General features: G+C 38.4%; 1 protein-coding gene across 5 annotated transcripts in view; it reads left to right on the top strand.

The window, feature by feature from the left end:
- Positions 1-23,955, top strand: part of STXBP4 (syntaxin binding protein 4) — a 69,230-nt gene that overhangs the window by 40,277 nt on the left and 4,998 nt on the right. For 3 of the 5 annotated variants that reach the window (XM_061377427.1, XM_061377430.1, XM_061377426.1), the window contains one exon: positions 11,326-11,383. In XM_061377427.1, coding sequence (XP_061233411.1) covers positions 11,326-11,383 — 58 coding nt within the window. Of the gene's footprint in view, positions 1-11,325; positions 11,384-13,692; positions 13,761-23,955 lie in introns of those variants that run through there. The other 2 variants (XM_061377428.1, XM_061377429.1) reach the window with 1 other exon arrangement.

Genomic DNA, 23,955 nt, shown 5'->3' with positions numbered 1-23,955 from the left:
TTAATGCCTGGTTATCCGCGTATTTCGAAGTAATTCAGAATTACAGCTGTGGTTTCCAAGCTGCAGTTTGTCAACAGCCACTGAACCACAAATCTCTTGCAACCGATTTACAGCTTGTCTACAGGACCTTAACATTTTTATGTTCTTTTCAATTGCAAGGTTCATAATGATAATCTCTCAGAATTTTTGAGGCTGGGTAGTGATCCCTGACTCAAAAAAATGTGAGATCACTGGGATAGAGCATCATCACTGCTGAAATAGCAATGTTTAAGTGCATATCTGTGCTTAAAAGCAGTGCCTATAATGTTACCTAAATAAGTAAGGCCAGCGAAGCCAAATCATAGCAGCCTTCCGGTATCTGAAGGGGGCCTATAGGGGTCCTGGGGAGGGACTGTTCATTAGGGACTGTAGTGATAGGACAGGGGGTAATGGGTTAAAATTGAAACAGGGGAAGTTTAGATTGGATGCAAGGAGGAAATGCTTTCCTGTTAGGGTAGTGAGGCACTGCAATGGGTTGCCCAGGGAGGTTGTGAATGCTCCATCCCTGGCAGTGTTCAAGGCTAGGTTGGACGAGGCCTTGGGTAATATGGTTTAGTGTGAGGTATCCCTGCCCATGGCAGGGGGGTTGGAACTTGGTGATCTTAAGGCCCTTTCCAACCCTAACTATTCTGTGATTCTATGAAGGTTGAGTAGTTTATTAGCATGGCAGAAGACAGCAATAAAACCTTTCACAGTTTCACCTTTGGCAGTGTTTTTGTTGTTTGGTTGGTTTTAGTATTAGCAGGATGCAAGTTCAGGCACTGACAAGCCTAAAAAAAGCCCTGTACTACGAAGCCTGTTTCTTTGGCCAGTACTGGTTTGGTTTTACAATAAATATTTAGAAAGAGACAAACAGAGAGGGTTTTGGAATGTAATATAAGTAAAATATATTACTCCTGTGAAACAAGACCTAAAAGTGCCTTGCAAATGAGAAGCAGCAGAAATATCTGGGTGTGATGTAAACTATACAGAAGTTTAGAAAACTAGCACTTAGATGGTACTTTAGTACCAAGGAATCAGAAAAGATTTAGCCAGAAAGGGCCTCCAACAATTATGTAGCTCACCCACCAGCAACATGAACTATACCTACATTAATCCAAACAGGTATGTGTCTGGCATATTCCACAGCGTCTGTAGGCTAACTATTCCCATCCCTAGTTATCTTTGCCATTAGAAAGCTTTTCCTTTGGCATAAATCCTCCTTATTGCAGCTTAAGCACATTACTACTTGTCTTCATCCCTATAGTTATTGAAAACACCCTATTTTTCTCTTTGTAGCAGCTTTTAACATACCTGAAGACCATATCGTCTCTACACTGTTTTCTGTTCTCCAGAATAAACTGATACCAGTTTGCTCATTTTTTTTTCCTTACACAGCATGTCTCCTAGCCATTTCATCACCCTTGTGTTTCTCTGAGTTCTCTCCAATTCATCAATTCTGTACTTGAGACCTGCCTGTTGGAGACAAAAATGGCATGATAAGTTTGTTTGCTTCAATATCTGACACACCAGCTCTTCCATCCCCAAATGGTTTTCCCTTTCCCTTATAGCTTTACGTTACTGAATCATATGAAGTTTGGGCTTTCCTGGACTTCCAGAGCCTTTTCTCCTGAACCAAGGGCTAGCCAGACATACCCCACTTGCTTTTGTGCAACTGATTATTTGCACCCAGGGTAGTACTTTGTCTTTGTAGACTTTATAGAATTGCACCTTATTTATTTAAGACATCTAATCCAGGTAGCCAGGCTCTTACAAAATTCTAATCCTGGTTTCTAGTGACATTCCAAGAAATGTCCATTTACAAATGGGTTTTAAATCCTGAATTATCCCTGACCTCTCCTCATTTGGGCTAAAAGCACTTTTTGTTGAATGTGAGCAAGGAATGACATGGTTTTCACGTAACTGGTCTTACCTGTGGGTATTGTTACAGGATGTAGAAATTAGACCCCACTTGTTTAATTTGATGTATGAGGGTTAGAGCATTACAGTAATTATGTACAAGCAGAGAAGTTAGATAAATGTGACACTAATAAGGACAGAATATAGCTTGATCAAATGAAGAATTACCAATTATGAGCATGTTGCTAGCCAATGTATTGGTGATTGAACATGTGTGTGATTTCTAATGTTTCAGAGCAAGGAAAAAGCCAATTCAATGTCTAAAACTTGTATATAAGACAGTTCTTTAATGTGACCTAGATTTCAGAACCCTGTTGTTGCTGGTAGAAAAGCAATTTATTCTCTCTCCATTCACTTACCTTTAATGAGAAAAGATGAGTCAGCTTTTGAATAGGCACTGTCTGTACTGACTTTCAAATCAAAACATTTTAATAATGAAAAGCAAGTAAGTGATATTGTTATACCCTAAAATGCAGATGAGCTATCAAGATTTGCTCATTAGGTTAATTTTCAGCATCTCTGAAGGAAGACTTCATTAAAGAGCAGACCTTTAAAATCTATGGACTCGTTTAGTTCATACTGTGAGCCCACTATGAAAAATTTAATTGACTTGGTGTCTCTTCCCATACAAGTTGTGCTTGGTTCTGGTAACCACGGAGACTGAAGTCAAAACCCTCTAGAAATTTTACTAGATGGTAAATACTTTCTAAATAGCCCATCAGCTAATTTATGTTGACAAAATACTTAGAATTTTGGTACCTTAATCCTTCATTATAATATGATGTTTTGACATGAGGGGGGAGGAATAAAACTTCCACACTGTGTAGCATGGAGATGCAGATTGCTCAGAGTCAGAGGAAATACACAGGTGAGACAGGAATTGAACTGTGGGGTCTCAGTCCCAGCTCAGCATCTCAGTCTCAAGGCTGACACCCCTCTTTTGTCTTTTGGTCTTACTGAAGTACAGTTCAGATGTAGTTGGCTGGTTATCGGAGAGGTGGGTAACCCCATGTCTCCCTGTGGGTATATGTGTCTGCACACCAGTCCTGAAGAACTGTCTCATTATTTCAGGTATCAAGTCTTAAAGCAGCCATTATAGCGTGGAGCTGAACCAAAGGGGTTGTGCATACTCTTGTGCAGTTAATGATGAGTTAATTTCTGTGGCTTCACAACTATGAGCATCCTGAGAGAGCTGGATGCAAGCTGTCAGGGAGAAGGGAATGATCAGACCTTTGTTTCGAGTGTCAATGTATGCTAAAGCTATCGGGGCTTATCTTGTCTCAGAGGGTTGGTGTGCTTTTCTGTCAGTTCCTTCAGTTGTCACATTTTTTCACTTCTTTGCAGTGGGTAGGAGTGAGAAGCTGAGGGCTAGCAGAGCTCCTTGGATATGGTGCACAGTGTGATAATTGAAATGGAAAGAAGCACAGAGAAAGTCAATTGCCAAGGATGATATAGGAAGCTTCTTAAAAGTATATTTTCAGGAGAATTTGCACGAGGAAAACATAATTGCTTGGTGCTTAGGAAGGAGACCTACATGAGGTAGAAAACGTGTGTAAGTCTCCTACTAGATCTGTTTTACCATAAGCATCTTTAAAGGCAATCTGTAACTGGAAGTTAAGGATTGAGATTTTGCTTTGCATTAGTGATTGCTGCGGGTATTATGTTTGAATTCTGTTGAAGTAAAATGAATTATGATAATTCAGGCACATGGTGGATTATTTTTCCCCATCAGTTTTATATCAGAAAAGAAAGGCATCTATCCCAGTGTCTAAGAACTTTTGACATTCATTTTAAAATACGCTGTCTTTAAAGTCATGTCTTCCTGTAAATAAACCCCTTCTTTTACCTATGTGCAGCTACAGTGTTTTCTGTAACAGGCTAAAAGGATATCTTGCGTTAAGTACTTTTCACAATTCTTGTTTCAAAAGGAAGAAGTATGACTTTGGTCTGTACTTAGTGTGAAATGAGCTCAGCAGAGTAGTTCTGTGTCTCTCAATTGTAGGTGGTTCATGCCAGCCCCCTGTACAGTTTAATTTCATCATCAGTGCAAAAAAGTAAGATATTACTTAGCAAGAAAGGTGTATCGTGTAATACTACTGCTTTTTAAATCTCAGACAATTTCTGCTCAATTCTAATTTTAGTCATTTTAATTTGTTACCAATGAATGCTTTTAGAAAGCTTATATTTAACTATCACATGCGTCAGTGAGCAATGTGAGATGACAGTGATGGACGTGGGTGGGTAGCACAATAGATGGTGACAAGAGAAGTTGATCCAGTAAGGAAGGGAGGAGATGGATGAATTCCAGACCAGGGTAATCAGGAGAGCAAGAGAGGAGGACAACTGAGGAAAAGAGAAATGGTTTAGAGATGGCGATACAGTGAACTGTCCCAGGCTGTTCCTGATTACCAAGTCCTGGTGGTGAATGTGTGCAGAGGCTTGTATTTCTGGAGTAAGAATGCGTTATTCCAGCCTCTCTTTAATGAGCTGAAAGTGGATTGGACCAACAATCAGAACAAGAATGTTCTCAAAAGGTACTTCTATGAATTTCTTTAGCCTACATGGCGTTTCTGTCTAGATCCCCAGTTATGGACCATAATGTTTCCTGTCTTCTCTTCAGCAGTCTGTAACTCCTCTCTGCCTTCATTATCCCTCACCTCTGAGGGCTTACACTGTCCTGACCTGATGACTAAACAAACATATTACATTCATGACTAAAATAGCTGTAATGTTGGAGGATGTACTGCTTAATGGTATGTCAGGCCTCCCAATAATCAATTGTGAACTTCGGCTATCAGATGTGCGGTATGTGAAAAGGCATTGTAAGCCAAATGGGACACATCTTGATTGTGTTATCAGTATCTTGAAATAATAAGCTTGTTTTTTTCAGTGTAAGTTGCTAAATAATTCCTTTTCTCAGAAAGGTGATTACATTATAAAAATAATACTCATTAGTAGTACTTTAAATTCCTTTCATGTCAGCATTTCAATTTCAGTCTTTTTTCAGCTTTTTGTATGCTAAAAAAAAGTTCCTGGTTTCCCATCAGTAGCTGTTGTAGATGCTCAGATTCTATCCTGTGACAGCAGGCAATGGGTAAATCTTCTGGTTTACCTCTGGGCTAAAAGGAGGACTTGAAAGAGCAGCTTCTATTTGGTGAAGCAGACAGCTCATTACTTCATTTGCTATATTCTTTCTATTCCCTTTAAAGTCAGGATGTTTTATAGTAGTGTTATTGTAAAGTATGTCCTGCAAGCTCCAGTGACTCTGCCATTTCTGCATAATTAGTTGTACATGTTTGATTGCCATCAACTAAGCAGAAGAAAGTATTTTATTGCCCTTTCAAGTGCTGTGCTTGGTTTGTGCGTTCACTGCTAACCTCCTGCGTGGATAAAAATAAGCATCCACTACACCTTTTACTTCTCATTTTAATAACAGTCCAAATTGTTTTGGGTGGGTTTTTTTCTGTTGTATTTCCAATATTCAGCTTCTGAAAAGGTATCTTTTTAAAGTAATGTTTCAGGAAGATAATAGTTTATCCTTCCTGAGGACAAATAGCAGCAACCTCATTGCTCGGATGGCTGTAGCTCTCATTTCTGAAGAATTCAAGTGCATGTGGTGGGCAGTTTGTTCTAAATTTGGATTTCCTTATTGTTTAGGTAGGAGAGCAGTATGTCTACAGCAGTGTCTGATCTCATATACTGATTGAGGTCATTCTTAGCTTCCTTCAATCAGTCAGTTGGCCGGTCATCATTCATATATTACAATTTCTGTTGTGTTCATACTGTTTCTAATTAACTGTACCAAGTTATTCACAGACAAATGTTAGAATAGAAAAAAAAAACCACATTTATAACTGTAATTTCAAAATTACAATGAAGTTCTTAAAATTGATCATACAATTTTTCAGCACACAAAGCAAATGATTTTATAGCTCTCATTCTCAATTGTAACTTGATAGGATGTAATTGTTTTAATAAGAGAGTAATGAGTTTGCCAGCATAGATAGGTCAGTATCTTATGATTAATAAGAGATGGGAAAACACAAGGTTACCATGCCCTGGACATCCAAAGAAAAATATTTTTCCTGAAGCATGGTTTCTAGGATCAAGACCAAAGGGAGACAAGCCAATCTGCCAACCATATTCTGAATTAGCACAGATTTCAGTTGCTGGTATTTCCCAGATGTCTCCACTTGAAAACTACTTACTCCATCTTTGCTTTATTGAATTAACAACAACAAAAGAAAAAGAGCAATTTCTTTATAATAGGGTTTGATATATGAAAGAAAGGAAAGGAATGGCCCCTTAGCAGACTATTATTCATAAAATGAAACACATTTGTTTGTGGGAAGAGCCCTTGAAATGATCTGAAGAATAAAGTGGCACACAAACAAATGCGAGAGTGCGTGCTCACTTCTGAAAGCTGTTTTTTCTGAACCCCAGTTTTTATATTCAGTTCACAAATAAGTAGTAAAATACAGTACGTGTTACTGACAGCCTCAAAAAATAAAGAGCCCTTTTATGCCTGCACCTCACTGAACACACTTGATAAGCAAGGCTGGATGTTTCTCCACAAGTTTTTGCTTTAGCTGTACCAAATTGCCTGTCTCCAAGGAGTTCCTCTGCTGGTATTGCATCATCTGTTACCTCTCGTCTCCTATGTGAGATATTGCCATATTCCTGTAGCATTCAGGAGCCCAACACCAGCAAAAGTAGGATCAGCAAGTCAGCTTTTCTTCCTCTTTGCATTGCCTACATAGCTCAGAGAGAAGAGCCAAAGGCATTTGGGATCTCAACTAACAAATTTTACACCATTATTGAGGCCACGTGAGGAAGGTTTAAGTGTTGGTAAGAGCTGGAATTGGTGGATATTGAAAAGAGATCAGAATTTAAAACCTCGTTTATCAAGTGACAGAGAAAACTTTATCAAGTCTTGCGTATCAGAAATACTTTTATCAGGTAATTTCTGTTTCTTAAAAAGAAGTCATTTTTGAGAACCTAAAATATAAGTAAATTATAAGGAGGCAAATAAAGGGTAGTTCTGAGCTAGCTTGTGCTATCTTTGTATACATACATTAAAGAAGTATGTATAACTGGAGAAGTCAAGCTAGGTAAAGGGATATGTGAGAAAAGACATCCTTATTTCAGTAGCTGGTCAAAGAATGTGTTCATTGTAAAACAGAATACTTGTACTATGTGGCTTTTCAATTCCAGATAGATATTACATCCCTTAAGCACAATACTTAATATGAGTTCCAGACAAGGTGGTTTAATGATACAGACATAGGATTGTTTAGCCTTAACAGGAGCCAGTTGTAGCCAGATATCCTTTTTATGGTGGATGACAAAGCTGTGAATGCTGCTGGAAATAAGTTTCTGCTTCACAAAAGAGTTTTGAGGTGAGATTATCCCTCTGGTAGGCAGCTGTCCCTAAGCACTCTTTTCAAATTCATCAGTACTATTTGTATGACTGCTTATAATGGAAGCAGGGTTTTAGTCTGGCCTTAAGGTCAGTGTAAAGCACTGGACATGCTTATCTTGAAGCATTTAAATAGTCTCACTTTGGCCAAATCTGGATAGAATCCTAGAGAACTTGAACAATTCTTGCTATAGACTCGAAATCTCTCATTTCCTTTGAGTAATTTTGGCAGAATAGAAGAAAAGTAAGCCATAGTTGGACAGCAGTATTTAGATGTTAGGGAAGTAACTGTCAGTTTTGGGTCAGCAGAACATTCATGCTATGGTATCTGCTTTTATTAGTTTCATCTACTGATCTCCACATTTCTTTTCCTTTAATATTTTTTTAACTAACATACTGGGAGAAAACCCCACCCAAGTACATTACTGCGGTCTCAAGCTTTGATAACTGTCCAGTAAAATGAGGCTTTTTCCTAATATCTGTATTTTCCCCCTTCTTGCTTTGGGGACATGCTTTGATCATGCTGTATGCAGCTTTTATTGAGGAAGTGTGTATACTGGAAACAGTAGACAAGATCTTCAATGTCTGTTGTTTCATATAAGTTTATAACTTGGGCTGATGCTGATCTTTCTACTTACTGCAACCAGCCAAGTGTCAATGCTGATGCATTTTCTGTCCTTTTAACCCCAGGAAGTGATAAAGATCGATGCTATCCACACTTTATCAAGTGTCAGGAAAATTTTGCTTGCCCTAGGGTTTCATTTCCTTTCAGCTTTATATAATGTTAACTTTACAATCGTGTTATCACAGCAGGCATCTTGCAGCCAAGGAGGCAGGCAGGCACCAGGGGTTCTGCCTTGCTGCTCAGTAACCAGCTCACAGTTCTGGTATACATATGACAGCAAGTGGTTTCTTGTTTTAATTCTTCACATCGAATTATAGAAATCTCCTTTGCATTAACCCTAATTAAATACATGTACTTAGAGGAAAATAATTGTAGGTTACAATGTATTTTGGCTAACACTCTCTCAGGAGACTGTTTATTCTGTTTGGGCAAAGGATCTTTGGACTGTATCTCTTTGTTTTGCAGACATAATTACTTTTGCAGTTTTACCTTCTCTTTACCTTGCAAAAGGTAAATAGTCACAAATATTTGAATAGGAAGAAGTCCTGTCTTTTCTGCTGAAAGTCCTTTCAAATGTTGTAAATCGGCAATTTTTTTTATAGAAGATATATGCAGACAACTGCAGCCAAGATATATTATTCATGAAGTTTCATCAAAGACTGCAGCAATTCACAGAAGAAATTATAAGTATGTAGGAAACCTAAGACTGCCAGGGTTTATACAGGCTAAATCTTGTATCTTTCAGACTGTGTTTCTGATGGTTTGAGCTCCTGTACCTCCCATTTACTCCAGGTGACAGCTTAGCAGTCTTTCAAAGCAAGTCCTAGGACAGGCAACAAGTCTGACCCTGGAGGGTGTGAAAAAATAGAGCACTAGGAAGTAGATCAACTTATGAATCATTCATGGGGAAAGGAGCTTGAAGGAAGTGAAGACGATGTCTAGGGAAACACGATGCAAAACATAAGAGCCTTCTGGCTACCCTGGGAAATACCAAGAGATACAAGTACAAATCTAACCATGAAGGAAATGAGTAAAGGGAACAGCAGTGAAAAACTAGTGGAGAAAAAGTAAAAATGTGGAAAAGAAAGGCATTAAAAAAACTGCAGATGTAGGTGGAACTTCGACGCATATAAAGAGTGGATAGGATATACAATCTAATGCATATATAGGCAAAAAGGCAAATAAAACTGTAGAGATATCTCCGGAGTTTAATTTATAGGTGACAGATGTACTCAGTGTTTTTGAAAAGCACAGTCTTTTGTGTTAACAAAAGAATACAGAGCATCAGTTTTCATTGCTACCTACGTACCATTCTTCATTTAGAAATGAGAAAAAAAGACATAACTTTAATCAACTCTCTAGTGAAAAAAGGGTTATAATCACTGATGAATGAAACAGGCGATAGAGGGGATCCGTGTGAGCACAGAGCAGATGCTGGGGTTCTATAGAAGAGATGTTCTTACTTATTTCACATATGCACGTTGCATGCAGGCATGAGGAAAGGCCAGGGCAGATGGAAGCAATTGAAGGATGAACCCTATTGCCATTTAAATGATTAGAAAATATCCATGTTGAAGGAAGGTCCCATATTTTATGGGAGAGGAAGAACTTGTGATCATGTCTAGCATATTTGTAACCTGAAACATCCTTTTCTTCCTTTCTTCATGATGGAGTCAGAGCTTGAAAACTGTTATGCAGCAGCTACCTTGTATTTAAAGGGAAGTAGCTGTGGATCATTCTCTCTGAAAGGTAGTAGGTGGCATGTTTTGAGGAACAGATTGTATAGCTCTGTTCTAAACTGAAAATGGGAAGAAGTCTGAGATAAATGACTAATATGGGGTAGAAATGAAAGGAGAAGTAAGCCAGTGAGCTTTTTGCTTTTCAAGCTGTACTGAACAGTAATGGTGCTGTTCTACAATTACTAATTCTCAAGTTCCCTTCCTGACTTCTGGAGTTCTGGCTGACTGACTTGTTGCTCTTCACTTGATGCCTACAGGTATAGTTCCTTCTCAGATGGTTTATACCTGCTTCACTGTGCCAGGTCATGATTCAGTAGCTGTAATGACTGTTTATGTTAGAGAACTGAAGTTAGCCCTTTCCAGCTAGGAAGGACCACACGAAAGACAAAGTTGTGATGATGGGAGAGAAGAAAATGAGCCTTTTGAGAAAGAAGTTCCAAAATAAACGTTTTTGCTTAGGGCATTCCTTGGTATGAAGCAGCTTTCAAAGATCATCTGGTGCTTGCAGGCCAGCACATTTTCCAAATAAGAGTTTTAAATCTAAAGCAGGCTCACAGATGGTTCTAATGAGCTGGTCTTTGAGATACTGTGACTTGCACAAAAATAGTTTAACTCCTAAGACACATTTCGAGATGGCTCCCAAGCTAAAGCACTTCCAGAATAAGTTTTCATGCATATTTTAATTTCATATACATATTTCTAGTCTCCAAGAGAGGGAGGTTTTTCAGGACCTTTCACTTGATCTACATTACAGTGCAGTGTCACAAAAGCGTCCATCAGGAGCGTTTCTGCACATTGACTGATGCTTCTTTCTCCAGCACTTTCCAAACCCTGCAAACAGTTGGTGTTGAATGAACAGTAATTGAAAAGGCAGAGGTTTGCTATGAAAATTTAGTTTTTAAAGTGATACAGTATTGTACCCTAATAAAAGTATTATTAGTCTCATGGATAGGACTGTCAACCTAAGAACAAAGTCCAAGATTGAGTTTTTAAGATTAGTGTGACTGATTACATTAGTATAAATCACAAAATTAAGCAGTGTATTTAGTAAATTAACCTTTTTAGGATGTATAACAGAAATATCTGTACATATTTTCTCCAAATCTGTCTCTGTGTGGAATTTGTGCCTAAATTCCCCATGAATTATGTGTAAACGTAGTAAAAAAAACAAAGAGCAGAGGATTTCATTCTGCCCATCCTTCTACCTTGTATCGTTATTAGCATCTGTATTTAACAGCTGTAAAAACAGACCTCAACAGAAGACAGGCACAGGAGGGTTTTGGTCACTTTATGTAGGTGTAAATTACAATATAAAGTTCAAAAATATTTAATTACTACACTGTGATTTGACCAGACTGTCAGCTTCTACAAAAGAAATGCTAGTCATGAAAGTATCATGAAATGGTTTATAGCTTTGCAGCACAGCGAATAGTTATTAAATTGTATTGTTTAAATTATTTTGTTACAAAACATCAAAAATTCATTTATAATCTTTTTTAGACATGGTTTGAAATGACAGCATTCTGATTTATATCATCTCAAAACTGTGTTCTTTGAGTCACTTTAAGGTTTGAAACACGTCTTGTTTCTTTATTTCATCTTAGGTCTGCCTTATGGATGGGAGGAAGCTTATACAGCAGATGGAATCAAATATTTCATCAAGTGAGTACTTCTGGGGGAAAATGGGTCAGAGTTGAAGTAAAAGCATATTAAACATATTTTAAACCTAGAATTAATAGAAAAATGAGTAAAATAACAAAAGCTGCCATCTGCTTTATTTGTATCTTTATTGCCAGTATCACTTGTTCTTCCCTGGGTTTTCTAACTTCATTGCCCAAAGGGTCCTAGAGGGCTCAGTCACAAAACCAACTGAAATTCAGTATGAAATGTGTGTCTCAAGCTTTCACATGGGTTTGAAAACCCAACTGCAATGTTGAGAACTTCCCCAGTTCTGTGTTTGACCCTACAATGGACCCAGGAGGTAAGGAAGAAAAATCTTATCCCCTGAATGGTTTACAAGTATAAATACCAGGTTTTAAAAATGCCCTTATATTTTGGAGGAGTGGAAGAATTCTTCTAGATTTTTAGCAGGTAATGCTGTGGTTTCACCTAAGTCTAGTTACTGATAGGTTTTTGTGAGGTCATATCCTGCTCCGTTGTGTGGAATAGGTTGTTCTGTTGGTGCAAGAAGGTGAAAGAACAGGAAAGAAAGTGTTTAGGTACGTTTATCAAACAATCAAGAGTTTTCCAACTGCCATACCACTCATGTAGAAGAAAAGTCATTATCCTCTAGTCTTTACACTTAGATGATAAATGGAGGTTTACTAACTTGAGTATCACTGAATATTGACATTTCATGGTATCACTGGCTGCAGGTTAAGCAGCTTCTATTCCATTGATCGTGCCCCTGAGGCTGCACCAAGTGCAAAAGCCTTCTCTCATATTCTGCATATATACTATTTTTTGTTCCTGATTTCTACCCTATGCAAATGATACCTCCAGTGTCCATAGGGTTTGCTTTCTATGTCTTCATGGGACAAAGACAAAGGCATACTTTTCATAGCGGCTTATTAGAAATACTCATGCTAACTAATGTGAATCACACTGAGAGGTGCTCAGGGGGGGACACTGCACCAGGGAGCAGTTGTTGTGCACCCCAAAAAACAAATTACAGGAAAATGTTTTGCACCAGGAGTTATCTGTGACTTCTCAAGAGATGTTACAAACGAATTTCCCAGAGCTCTCCAGAGACTAGAGCAGAGGTGCCATTGATGAGATGTTACACTCACACAGCGGCTAAAGCATAAAGAAAACCTCCACAAAAGCTTCAAACGCAGTAATCATTTGGAGATGTGATCATCTGCGGAAAGAAAAAACAAAAAAGGGAAGCACTAAGCTTGGGCCCTTGTTACAAAGCCTTTTTTGGCTTTCCTTAACGATAAGATTTCTGTAGTGATCACTTTTCTGACAGACTAGAAGAAAAAATGCAGTACAAATCCGTTAGTTACAAAAAGGGGGGGGAGTATTATTTTTTATAACCAAATCCAAACTGTGGTTTCTATCCTGCTAATGTCAGCAGGACATAATAATATGCCTGCTAGATAGAGAATTGAAAGCTTTTTTACAAAGATCTGCTTGCTAAAAGCTGTAGGAGTTTGTTGTAAGCTATAGGAAAGATTTTACTTCAGTTGTATTCTCTGATGCTGGAGGAAAGATGCATGAAAACAGGGGTTGTTCCGTTGTATGTTCCAGAAGCTTCTGGAAGTGAATTGAAAAATATGTTGTTGTTATTTCAGAATATAGTGAAAAATAACTAATATAATAGGGGATTTTTATTATTCCTTTAGAAGACTGAAATAATTGGTGAAAAATAGAATTCATCTCCATTGCACATATATCGTGATCATTGTCGAATGAAGAGCAAGTTATTCTTGCTGCTGAAATTGGCATATTACTTAATTCTTACAGGTGCCAGGAACCCTTGTTTTGCAGGTGGACTTCCACGGTCTCCTCAAAGACAGGAAAGGCAGCAAATCAATTTTTGCAGGCAGATAGAATTACTTTTACCCCAAACTGTTATAAAAGTCACATAAATAGCATTGAAGTTTATGTATGGGCGAGCCAAAGAGAAGCAGGGACATTGCTTTTCCTTTATTTCAAACCCACTGCTCTGTTGTCCTCGACTCACCCCGTGGTGCCTCGAGCTAGATGTATTAAAGCAGACATGTTTTTTTCTGCAGAGGTTTCCAAGCACACAGTATATGATACTGCATTCCAGCTCTAATCAAAGGGTGGCTTTTCTTTTAGACAGATGTAGGTTACTACATGGGATTTATACCAAAATAAATTGTAGGAAAATAACTTAGGAAATGAAAGTGAATTAAAAGCCAATTTCATAGCAATGGAAATAAAAGCAAGAGCAACTATTAAAATAGAGCACTTATTTCCTTGGTCTCCATCTGTTCATTCAGGGAGCCATTATAGGACAGTTAGAAAGATGGATGCTGGATTCTGTTCTGGGTAAAACACTTGCAATACTGTAGGTTTATACCTGTGTAATTGGAAACTGAGATTGAAGATAGTATCATCTAGCAATAATAGCAAATATAATTTAGAGAAGGAGTAGAAGAACTCTCATTTTCTTCAAACATCTCGCCTCTTTTTGTGCTGGTTTGGTTACCATGCTTCTCATATAAGTGCTTATCTTGGTGACTCAGCAGAAAGCTGGATTTGCTGAAAATGTGCAAGAAATTTCTTCCAAAATTCTGCATTTGGACACTGACCTATTGCAGATGTGACAGTAAATTCAGATGAGCAACACCAGCATCTCATCTGATCTAGATGGTGGAACCCTCATTTGTAGATGGCTTGCACATTACCCCCACTTGCTGAAACACCAGATTTTAGTTCAATAGTTGACATGAAAAGGCTTTTTAAGGAGTTTTTGCGTATCTGATTTTTGCTTGTTAAGGACTCATGAATGTTCTTCCCTCTTCTTAATGTGCTCCTAGCATTTCAAATGATAGTGCCTCAGTTTTCCATCGTTACCTGTCCTGTGAGGTTCTGCATGTCAGTCTTTGTGGCAGGCAAGTAAAATCTATCCATTTTAATTGCAGAGAAGGGTATGAAATCACCTTTCATGACCACTGCCTAAAAAATTCTATTCTGAATGGAGCCACCACACTGGTGTTAAGAGCTCTTAATGCAGTTCATTAGAATGGAATTAACTGAGCATTGTAATAAGGCATCATGGTAATTAATATTCATTTTAACTGTTTCCATATTTTGCTTTCCTCACTGTTTCCTAATTACAGTGTAAGCCAGGCTGTTTGCATGCTTGAAAATTCATACCTCTTACTACATTTTGTCAGGTGGATGAAGTCAGCCTGAGAACGTTAACTGTTTAGAGCAAGGAGCAGTGTTGCCCAAGTCTCTTGTTTCTAACACTGAATGTTAGAGATTTCAAGATGAAAATTCTACCCAACACTGAAAAGTACCCTTTTCCATGAGGAACTTTGCTTGAGGTGCATCTTAACAGCTGATCCTTTTCAGTAGGATTTAAGCTAATTGTTTAAATGGGGATTAGTGGAATAGTTGATACTTTACAACCCTGGAACTAATACTGTAACCTTCTTGTTCCCTTTGGCTGTGAAGTTTCATTCTTTGGTGTTTAGAACAGCCAAAGCCACAGGGTGCCTAAAAGTATTTCAACGCTAGTTCACTTCCATGTATACAAACAGATAGAAAAACGTTATAATTCCCTAAGTGTAGCCACAAATAAACTGATCTTACATGCAAATTGTCAGTTTTCTTATTACACAGTTAGGCTGGGAGGCTTTCTAGGAGCTGCAGTGGCTCTGTTTAAATCCACAGCAGTTTTACAATATGCTAAGGACAATCAAGTATTATTTTAATTAGTAGTTGCCTTCAGTTCCAACATGCTTTATTGGGCCATCAAGTAGCTGAGTCCATAAATCTGTATGTTATAAATCTAATGCAGTAAACACCCCAGAATGGAATCTTAATGGCACATAAGCTTGAGAGAGCTTGCTGTGAAATTGCCATAAATATCTCTGAAGGGGGTGTAGCAATATGAAGTGCCTGAGAAATCAGATTTTAAAAGAAGCAAACCAGCTGGCTTGTGTTACACACTAAAGTGAAACCCACTTATGTGAATAACTGACATGAATAAAACATTTACATGGCTATATATCCTAAGGAGCTGAACAGCTCTCTATACCTGCTGGGGAAAGCTGTATTTTGTCCATGCATCTTCACCTCAAGACAATCTTTGAAATCACCTCAGGAAATCATTTCAGTCTCTCAGTAAGTCGTTTTCAATCAACCAGGTTGCTAAGATCAGCCACAAGTGTGAGAAAACTACCTTTTAGACCACTGGTGTGTCAAGCGCTCACATGATTCTGTGCTAGGCATTAAGGTCGTGTATAGGTTTACCACAAAATAGCAAACAGTAATGCCAGCCCCTCTGAGTTACACCTCTGTATGCATCGGAAAGTAAGTGAGTTCAAGTGTCTTACTAACATAACAGCAGTTATCAGAAGGACAGATATTAAGCCAGTAGACTAAAAGGTAGGGATCAGGTTCATTGCTAGTATAACTGCTTTCCTGCTGCATAACTGTGCATTACTCTGCTGCTGGAGAGTGAAGGTTGAATTTGGCCCCAGATATGTTTTAAGATAAGCTGGTGTACTCTAATGGAGACAGCAAGCACTTTTATTTTGCCTGTAGCAATACAATCAGTCATTCATACATAGCACCATATTCATGCCCCATCAATTAATGTGTAATAGAAACACATCACTGATGCCCATTTCCTCACCAACTTACATTTCTCATTTCCGATCACTGTTTGTATCAGCCAGTTTGCTTAAGAAGAGTTGAGATTCTGACCTCATTTGCTCAGTGACAATTGAATGTATCCTAATGGGGGTTTTGGCAGTCTGTTACAGTTCCAGAATCATATAATAAAATCATAGAAAAGTCCAGACTGAAGGGATGGATATCTGGAGGTTATCTGAACTGATGTCTGTTGAGTCCTCTTCAGAGCCCTGTCAAGCCAAGTGATGGGTATGTCCAGTGAGGGAGATTCTGCCAGCTGTCTGGGCATGCTATTCCAATATTGAGTTGTTTTCAGTGAAGAATGCCCCAAGCTTTCTCTGCTTGAGGCCAAGCCCTTTTCCCAATTCCTTCAACATTTCTTCCTGAGCCAAGTTCTCCAACCCTCTCCAACCTTCACTGGATCCTCTTCAATTTTCCCATTGTCTGTCTTGAACTTGGAGGACCAGCGTATTGAAAAGACCCCACACAATAAGGTAAAAAAAAAACCCATCTATCAATATTATTTTATTTATTAGATGATTAAGGCTGTTCTGTTGCTAGAAATGAAATTACTGATTTTCTAATAGAAATTCCTGTCCCAAGTAGTCATTTTATCTGTAGATCCCAGAAGCACAATGGGGCTAATGAGCCCTCGTAAAGCATCACCTACATCCAGATGTGTACGATGCACTTACCAGTCAGCTGGAAGGCATTAGGATGGGAAGAGTTTTGTAAGTAAGAGAAAGCCTATCTTGTTCACTTTTAAAGCTAGTCATGTGGCTATTTTTGCCTAGGCTTAGTTCAACACTTTGGTTGTATTCTCTGGCATTAAAAGTCCTCATGGAAGTGATGGAACTGTAGCAATGCAAACAGAAAGTGTATTCTGTCATTGAGCAGATTTTGTGAATCAGTAACTTCTGGGTTTGATTTTCAAATAGGAGAAAATGTGCAGGCATAACTGCTCTCCAAGTGAAGTATCATGTATGCTAATTGATTAATGGTTATACACTGGTGGTTTAGGATCACAGAGGAACAGTATAAAAAAATCATAGCTGGGACACTGTAATTTTTTTACCAGAAACCCATTATAGTCAATCTCTTCCATCCTCCCACTCCATTCACCTTTAACATATGGCAGCTTTGTATCATGAGGCTGGCACCTAAAATTAGGTAGGGCCTTGCTATTCTCCATCCTACTCCTACCCACTCCTTGCATATGTGTACAGTTTGTAAGGACCAGCTGTGAATTTGGCCCCTGTAAACACTGTTCTTCTAGCATTTTAATAGGACTGGTTTCCAACTATTCCACATTAACTGTTGCTTTCCTCAGGAACATTCATCTTAAATTTTCCTGATAGACAAGTAAAAGTTTTCAAGTCTTTTAAACTTTTGGGATCTTTTCCCTTAGATGCATTAGGGCCGGTGATGTTTTTTGTCTTACAACGAAGGGGAAATTGTAATAACATGATTTAGACTTTCAGGAGTTTCATATGGAAGCAACATGTACTTCACTGTAACAAAGTAGGCAGTGAAGGTGCCTTCATTGGAAGGTATAGAATTTGGTTCATGTTAAGTAGGAGCCTGAAGGCAGTACTTGTAAATGCAGCTAGATAAAAACCGTACATGGCATGTTCTGGCAAAACAGGCTTCCACTTTGAAAGCCAACACATCATACTTACCTTTTATAATACTCTGTTTCGTTTGGTTTTGCTTGGGAAGGAACCATCATTAATTTTAATGAAAGGTGGGCATTCATGGAAGCTGTTTATGATTTTATAACTGAACTAAGAATAGCAAAGCATGTGTGATAGATGAAGAACTTCTGTAGTGTAAACTTCAATGGTTTAGAACATTAAAGGTATCATCATAAAAGGCAAGTAAACCAGAGACGATTTTGCTTGCTGCATGCTAAATTGAATAAGCAAAGCTGTTCCTTCCTTAATGTTACTCTACACATTTCAACTGCATTACAAAGGAAGGACCCCAAACCCAACACAGCAAGGTATGTTCAGTTTTACCTCTGCTGTCCCATTCCATTATGTACTAATACATTACAATATACTAGTTATCTGCAGGTTATCTAAGTAGTGGTTGGAGTTGCCCTTCCTAAAAGTATTCAAGTTCAACAAAGTTCAGATCATAGCAGAGCTGATCTAGAAGTAAGCTTCTGTATGTTCTACTCAAGTTTCAGAGTTCAGAGGAGCAAACTAAGCAAAACTGTGATCTGCCAGACTGAACGCGCAATTGAAATCCCTCTGGATTGAATCCAGTACGAGCTCTGCCCCCAGCCCCCTGTATAGCAGTAGGCAAGTTTGTTACACCAGAATAATCAGTTATCAAAATCATTGTTGTAGATGTGTCCATCTTAATAACTGATGCTCTCCTAGTAGAAACGGGTATTTTGAGGCATGGAGTGCTTTATGTTTCCACTGAGTTCAAAGAAAAGTGCAGTTAAGTTGCATCTCTTAAAATTGGAGCTCCTGTCTGAAAGTAGAGGCAAGAGTAGTTATATAGTCATAAAAAGTTGCAAATATTTAAATAAAACTGGCTCAGGAGTAGCTGTTATTACTACTTTTTAATGTAGAATGATCCAAAGCGCTCTGCATCCATCAGCTCCACATCAGTGCAAACACTTTCAGATGTAACTGTATGAATTTGGGTGATCCTGACATTGTTCTTTTTGATTTTTGAATAACTAGCTTAAGACATCCCAGAGAACTTCTATTTTCATGAGGTGTTAATGCTTGCCATCTGAAGTACAGGACTTTGCTGTGTCTCAAGCTGGTCACCAGGAATAAATATATCCAGAAGTAGTAGTCCTCTTCCAAAAAGTGTACCTCCTAGTTGTCCTTTGTTCACAGTCCCTGTAGAGTGAAAAAAGAGTTCTTATTACAAGACCCAGCCATGATTTAGTGCAAGGCATTTTGCTATCTAAAAAATCATGAAGCCTTATAAATAGGCAAGATCCAAATTCCAAATAATTCCTAAGGTTTAGGAATGGTTGATTGCCCAACATTTGTGTTGTAGGGATCTCAGCATCTCTGATTTTCACTGAACTCATTTTGCATGACTATAAGGAAAATAATCTCAGATGTAAAACTAGGAAACTTGGTGTTGGATTTTATGATAACATGAGCTTGTAACACAAGAATGTTAAGACCTTAAGCTGCTTTTGGTTGGGCAGTCTTTTTTCCTGAGAGGGTGTTTGGTTTTAGTATCAAGAACCAAACTGGAGAAACAGGAAACTGAAGCTGGAAACCAGTGTCTTTCAGCTTCCACAGACACTGCACACTGACCAGGTTCTGGGCTATCACATAAGGCAGCTGTTAAAATGTCTTCTGTGAGAAAACGCATGGAACCAAGATTATTTGTTCACTCTAGAGCTGCAGAGCCCACTGAAATCAGTGTGATGGGTTTGTTGCCTCTGCTGGGTTATTTTACTCTTAGACTGATGTGACCAAAGATTTAACTCTTCCCTACTTCTGTGGGCAGGACTGGAAATGCAAAAGCTAATTTTCCTTTGTTACAGCAGAATTTGGCACTTGGGGAATAATGTTGGGGAGAGCCATGAGGAGCAGAACAATGCACAGCGAGGTTTTTTCAGTATGTGCTTCATCTGAAGCATGGGCCTAAGCCATTGCTCTAGCTCTGTTTCCCTGTAGTTTAAACATAAGCCTTGAGCACGCTCTGATGCATTTGCAAATCAACTGCACCAGATTTTTTATGATCACTTAAAGACACAGGATTAGGAGTAACTGCATACATCAAGCACTTTTGGAATAAGGGCAGATGGCTAATACTGGGGGCAGATAGATTTCAGGTAATGCTTTAAAACTGAAAAGTCTGCTTATCCTGTCACTCAGACCTTTGGGCATATTCAGCCTGGGCTCAGATCCTGCTGTTATTACTGGTTTTATCTTTAGATTGGGTCATTTTCTTATTGTTGGTGATTTTTAATGGTATAGCACACTACTTGGCTATATAAATCTTCTTCCCAGTGATTACTGCCTTACAAAATCGCTCATATTTTTTCTTAGTAGACAAGAGTTTAATCAGTTTAATCAAGGAATAAATAGCGAGACTGTCTTCTGGGGCTTCATTTTATATCCTTTAATCTCTAATTAATACTCAAGCAAAATCTGTGATCCCCAAGGGAAACACAGGAAACGATTTTGTCTCCTTAGGACACGGCTCCATGAGGTGACAAGTGATCTCGATTTTATTGCAGACAATAAAAGTTGAGGTCGCTCCCATCTTAGGACCTGCCCAGCAACTCCTGGGGTACTGTTACATGTGGTATGTTCCTTGTGGAATGCTGTCTTGAAAGAGGGCACAGTGTAAAACCAATTTTAACAAAAAGGGAAAAGAAAAAAAGAGCTCTTAATTTCAGATAATCTGATTTTTGATAAATACAATGCAAAAACCCTTCCCAAGCTGCCTGTAGGTTCCGTGTCTGGAAATTCTCTTCCCTAAATGCTCTCAGGGCTGATTGATTATACTTGTTTTATTTGTTCTAATTGCTTATCTACTAAATTAAAATCCTTCTGTTACAGTTCAGAACAGGTTATTCCTTGCAGATCCTCACAGCATTTGCTCTTCAAAACAACAGGAGTTTTCTGTTGCTTGATTTGGTATCCCCTTAACAGCGTTTCCAAGGGGGATGGGATACCAAACATGGAAGACATCACAACTGGGTTTGCAAGCATGTGATACCTCTAAAAGCTGATTTCATGATAAACATTGACATAGAAGAAACAAAAGATTAATAACAGGATCTATTTTTGATGTTATGCTTTCTTATTATGCAATGTTTCAGAAGGTACATGAGGAACATTGATCCATGGCCCAAGCACTTGCGTTAGCAAGTTAGAGGAGTGTGAGTAAAACAGATGAAAGAGCCTGGTACTTTCCCAGAGGTGCAAAATTTGGGACAGTAAGTTTTAAAGAGAAGAAAAGGATCTTTGCAAAGCAAAAGGCTGTTCCAGGCTCAAAGGGAACAGAAACAGAAAGCCGCAGCAACCAAAGACAAAGGCAGTAATTAAAACAAATCTTGCAAAGCTGTGTGTAATCCAGCAAACAGCTACACAGGGAGATTCTGTGCAAGAGCAAGCAAGGAAGATGATATAACCTCTAGATGAAGGATTAGGTTTCAGGATCTTCATTCAGTGGCATTGTTCTTTGTTTTCCTGTTGCTCTGGCTCTCATTAGCCTCCAAACCACCACTTTATGGGAGCCTGCATATGAGTGTGTAACAAAGGAACACATAATCTCCCGTACTGCTAGTCCTCTAGCAGATGGAATATACTCCTGTCACAGTAACTTCAGTATTTCCCACTGGGATAAATCTATAAGTCTAAAAACTAAAAATATGGAGTATATTTCTGGATAGTATAGAGCATGTCCCCTTCCAACCCATTACACCTGCATCTAGCAGTGTTATTTGCTACATTTATTTAATGATTATTTCGGTAACAGCAGTGAAAGCTCTAAGGGTAAAGCTTTCAGAGTTGTCAGCAGTATGGCACTGTGACAATGGCTTTGCAAGGGTTTTCAGATGAGCATAGATCAGTAAAACCTCCATCAAGCATCAGTACTCTAGCTGAGCATTCCTGCATTCTAAAGGATAATGAAGTTTGGGAAATATGAAAGTAAGATAAGAAGCATGAAAAGTATAGCAAAATTACTACTGTGCATTTAGGTTATGGGGGATGTTCATTTAGGGAGGAAAATAGCTACCTTGGAGTTTGTGTTATTTCATATGAGCAGAGTCCTGCTTTCACTTTCATCATCAATACCGCTCAACTTGGTAGAGAGGCAAAGGGTTCATACGAGGCCAGAATTGGGCTTTCTAGGTTCAGATGCAACTAAATCCTGCCTGGTCTCTAATGAGTAATGGTCCCTCATCAGTATGAGAGTTTGACTGATTAATTGTTTAAGTCTGCGTTTTGTCTCCTGAACAGATGTCAAGCAAATGGGTCTTGCACAAGATTGCTCCTTTTACCACAAAGTAACCCTGGTGAACTGGAAAAATTCATCCGGGTGTTATGAATGTCAGCCCATGTCAAAGGGGTAAAAAACCCAACTTCAAATATTGCATGATTGCTTTGTAGCTCAGCATCCTGTGCAGTGACCTACAGCAATTGTATTGTCTCCAAGATGTGAATCCCTGTTAGGCTTCAGAGTTTGGCCCTAGTAAAAAGCATGTTTCGATGATGCTCAAAGCTAACAAAGGTACAGGCGTTTTTTCCATTAGTTTTGCTTTGAGTATCTTTTCTTAAAAGATTGAGGTTCTCATTTTAAAAGAAAGCATTTTCCTTGCAAAGAAGTAAGAATCAGAAGGAGGTTAATTATAATGGTATTTTAAGTAATTCACTAGCATTTCTTTGCCAAAAAAATCCATGTTCTGATGTTTTGTTTTTCCAAGCTCTAAAATTTGTCCTGCAATTTGCTAATGTTAAAAAGATGGAATAAGCTACTGACATATTTCCAGATCAAATGTTTCTGTTTTCTAGCAATAAATTTGGCTGCCCTCCGATAGCAATGACTTGTTTGAAAACCTAAAAGTCTTTAATTATTGTTAATTGCCCTGAAAATGTCAAATTAATCTTTTGAACAGGAACCTTTGCAAATGGAAAACATTTTACATCTAGGATTTGTAGTGCTGGTTGTCCAAATATTCCTTTAATATTCAGTTTTATCAATTAAGCAAAACCTAGAGACAGATTTGAGTTCACTTTTTATTGCTGGCCCTCAGACACAAATCGGAGAGGATGTATTTCTAATACAAGAATGTTCTGCACCATTAAATCTGGGATTATCTCTTCGGACTGATTATGTCAAAGCTCTTTAGCCACAGCACTTTTGGAGAGCTAAAAATAAATTGGGGGTGGGGGAGAGGTTATACGTTTATTCTGTACCTAAATAATCTATGCATATTGTGTGTGTCTGTCTACAATGTGAGACACGGTATCTGGACTTCAGGTTTATTTATGAGAGTACTTTTCCTAGTGAGGATTTTGGCAACAGGTTTAAAACAAACTGTCCTAGTAGGAGCGTCCGTGGGATAAAGTCTAGAGCAAGTTTAAAAGAACTGAGTTCACATCAGAAGAATTTAGAGCAGATTGACATTAGAGCAAAATTTGGCCTCGTATTTTGAAAATGGATGAAAATAGTTCTTTTTTAACAGTAAATAACCAACGTTACGCTATCGAATATAGACAATAGTAACCCTGATTTCAGTGCCACAGATCTGCACTGTTGAAGAGCTGGATGATTTTTGCACTGAATTTATATGAGACCAAAATGAAGTTCTTAGAGCAGTTAACAGGAAGTTAGGCATGCTCCCGTGTGCCTCCTGGGCCTGGAGTATGTAGGAGGAAAATCTTGTGAAGAATAAACACTTAACTTTAGTCGGTTACATTTAAAGACCTGTGGATGCTTTTCCACATAACCCTTCTCATGTGCAGCTTCTCCCATTTCACAGGATTGATACATGCTCATAAGCAAAGAGAGCTAAGGCTGTAAGTACACAGCAGGTCATGCTACGTGGGGAAGCCAAATGGGAAAAAATAGAATTTACAAATCATTTTGTTCTTATTTAAATTCAGCAATGGATTGCTGAGAAATGGCTCGATAAAGGCAAGCAATATAAACACTTCAAATAGTACTGCAGGCAATAAATCTTGCATTGGCAGAGCTGGAATGGATGGAATCCAGTTTATTCAGCTCCCATGATTCCACAGGTATTGGAAGGAGTACTGTGTTGTTATGCCGATAAATGAAATCACATGCTGGGAGTTTAATTTAGAGTGCTATCTTCTGTATTAAGCCATATTGATTACATTGGTTTGTTTAAAATATATGGCATTTCCTGGTATTATAGAAAACATTGCAGA

The sequence above is a fragment of the Neopsephotus bourkii genome, unplaced genomic scaffold (assembly GCF_033783945.1).
Source record: "Neopsephotus bourkii isolate Nb327-2 ecotype Australia unplaced genomic scaffold, CSIRO-AGI_Nbou_v1 NB_1749, whole genome shotgun sequence".
In the NCBI taxonomy this organism is placed as follows: domain Eukaryota; kingdom Metazoa; phylum Chordata; class Aves; order Psittaciformes; family Psittacidae; genus Neopsephotus; species Neopsephotus bourkii.
The sequence above is the reverse complement of the archived record's forward strand: the minus strand, read 5'-3'. Positions and strand labels throughout refer to the sequence as shown.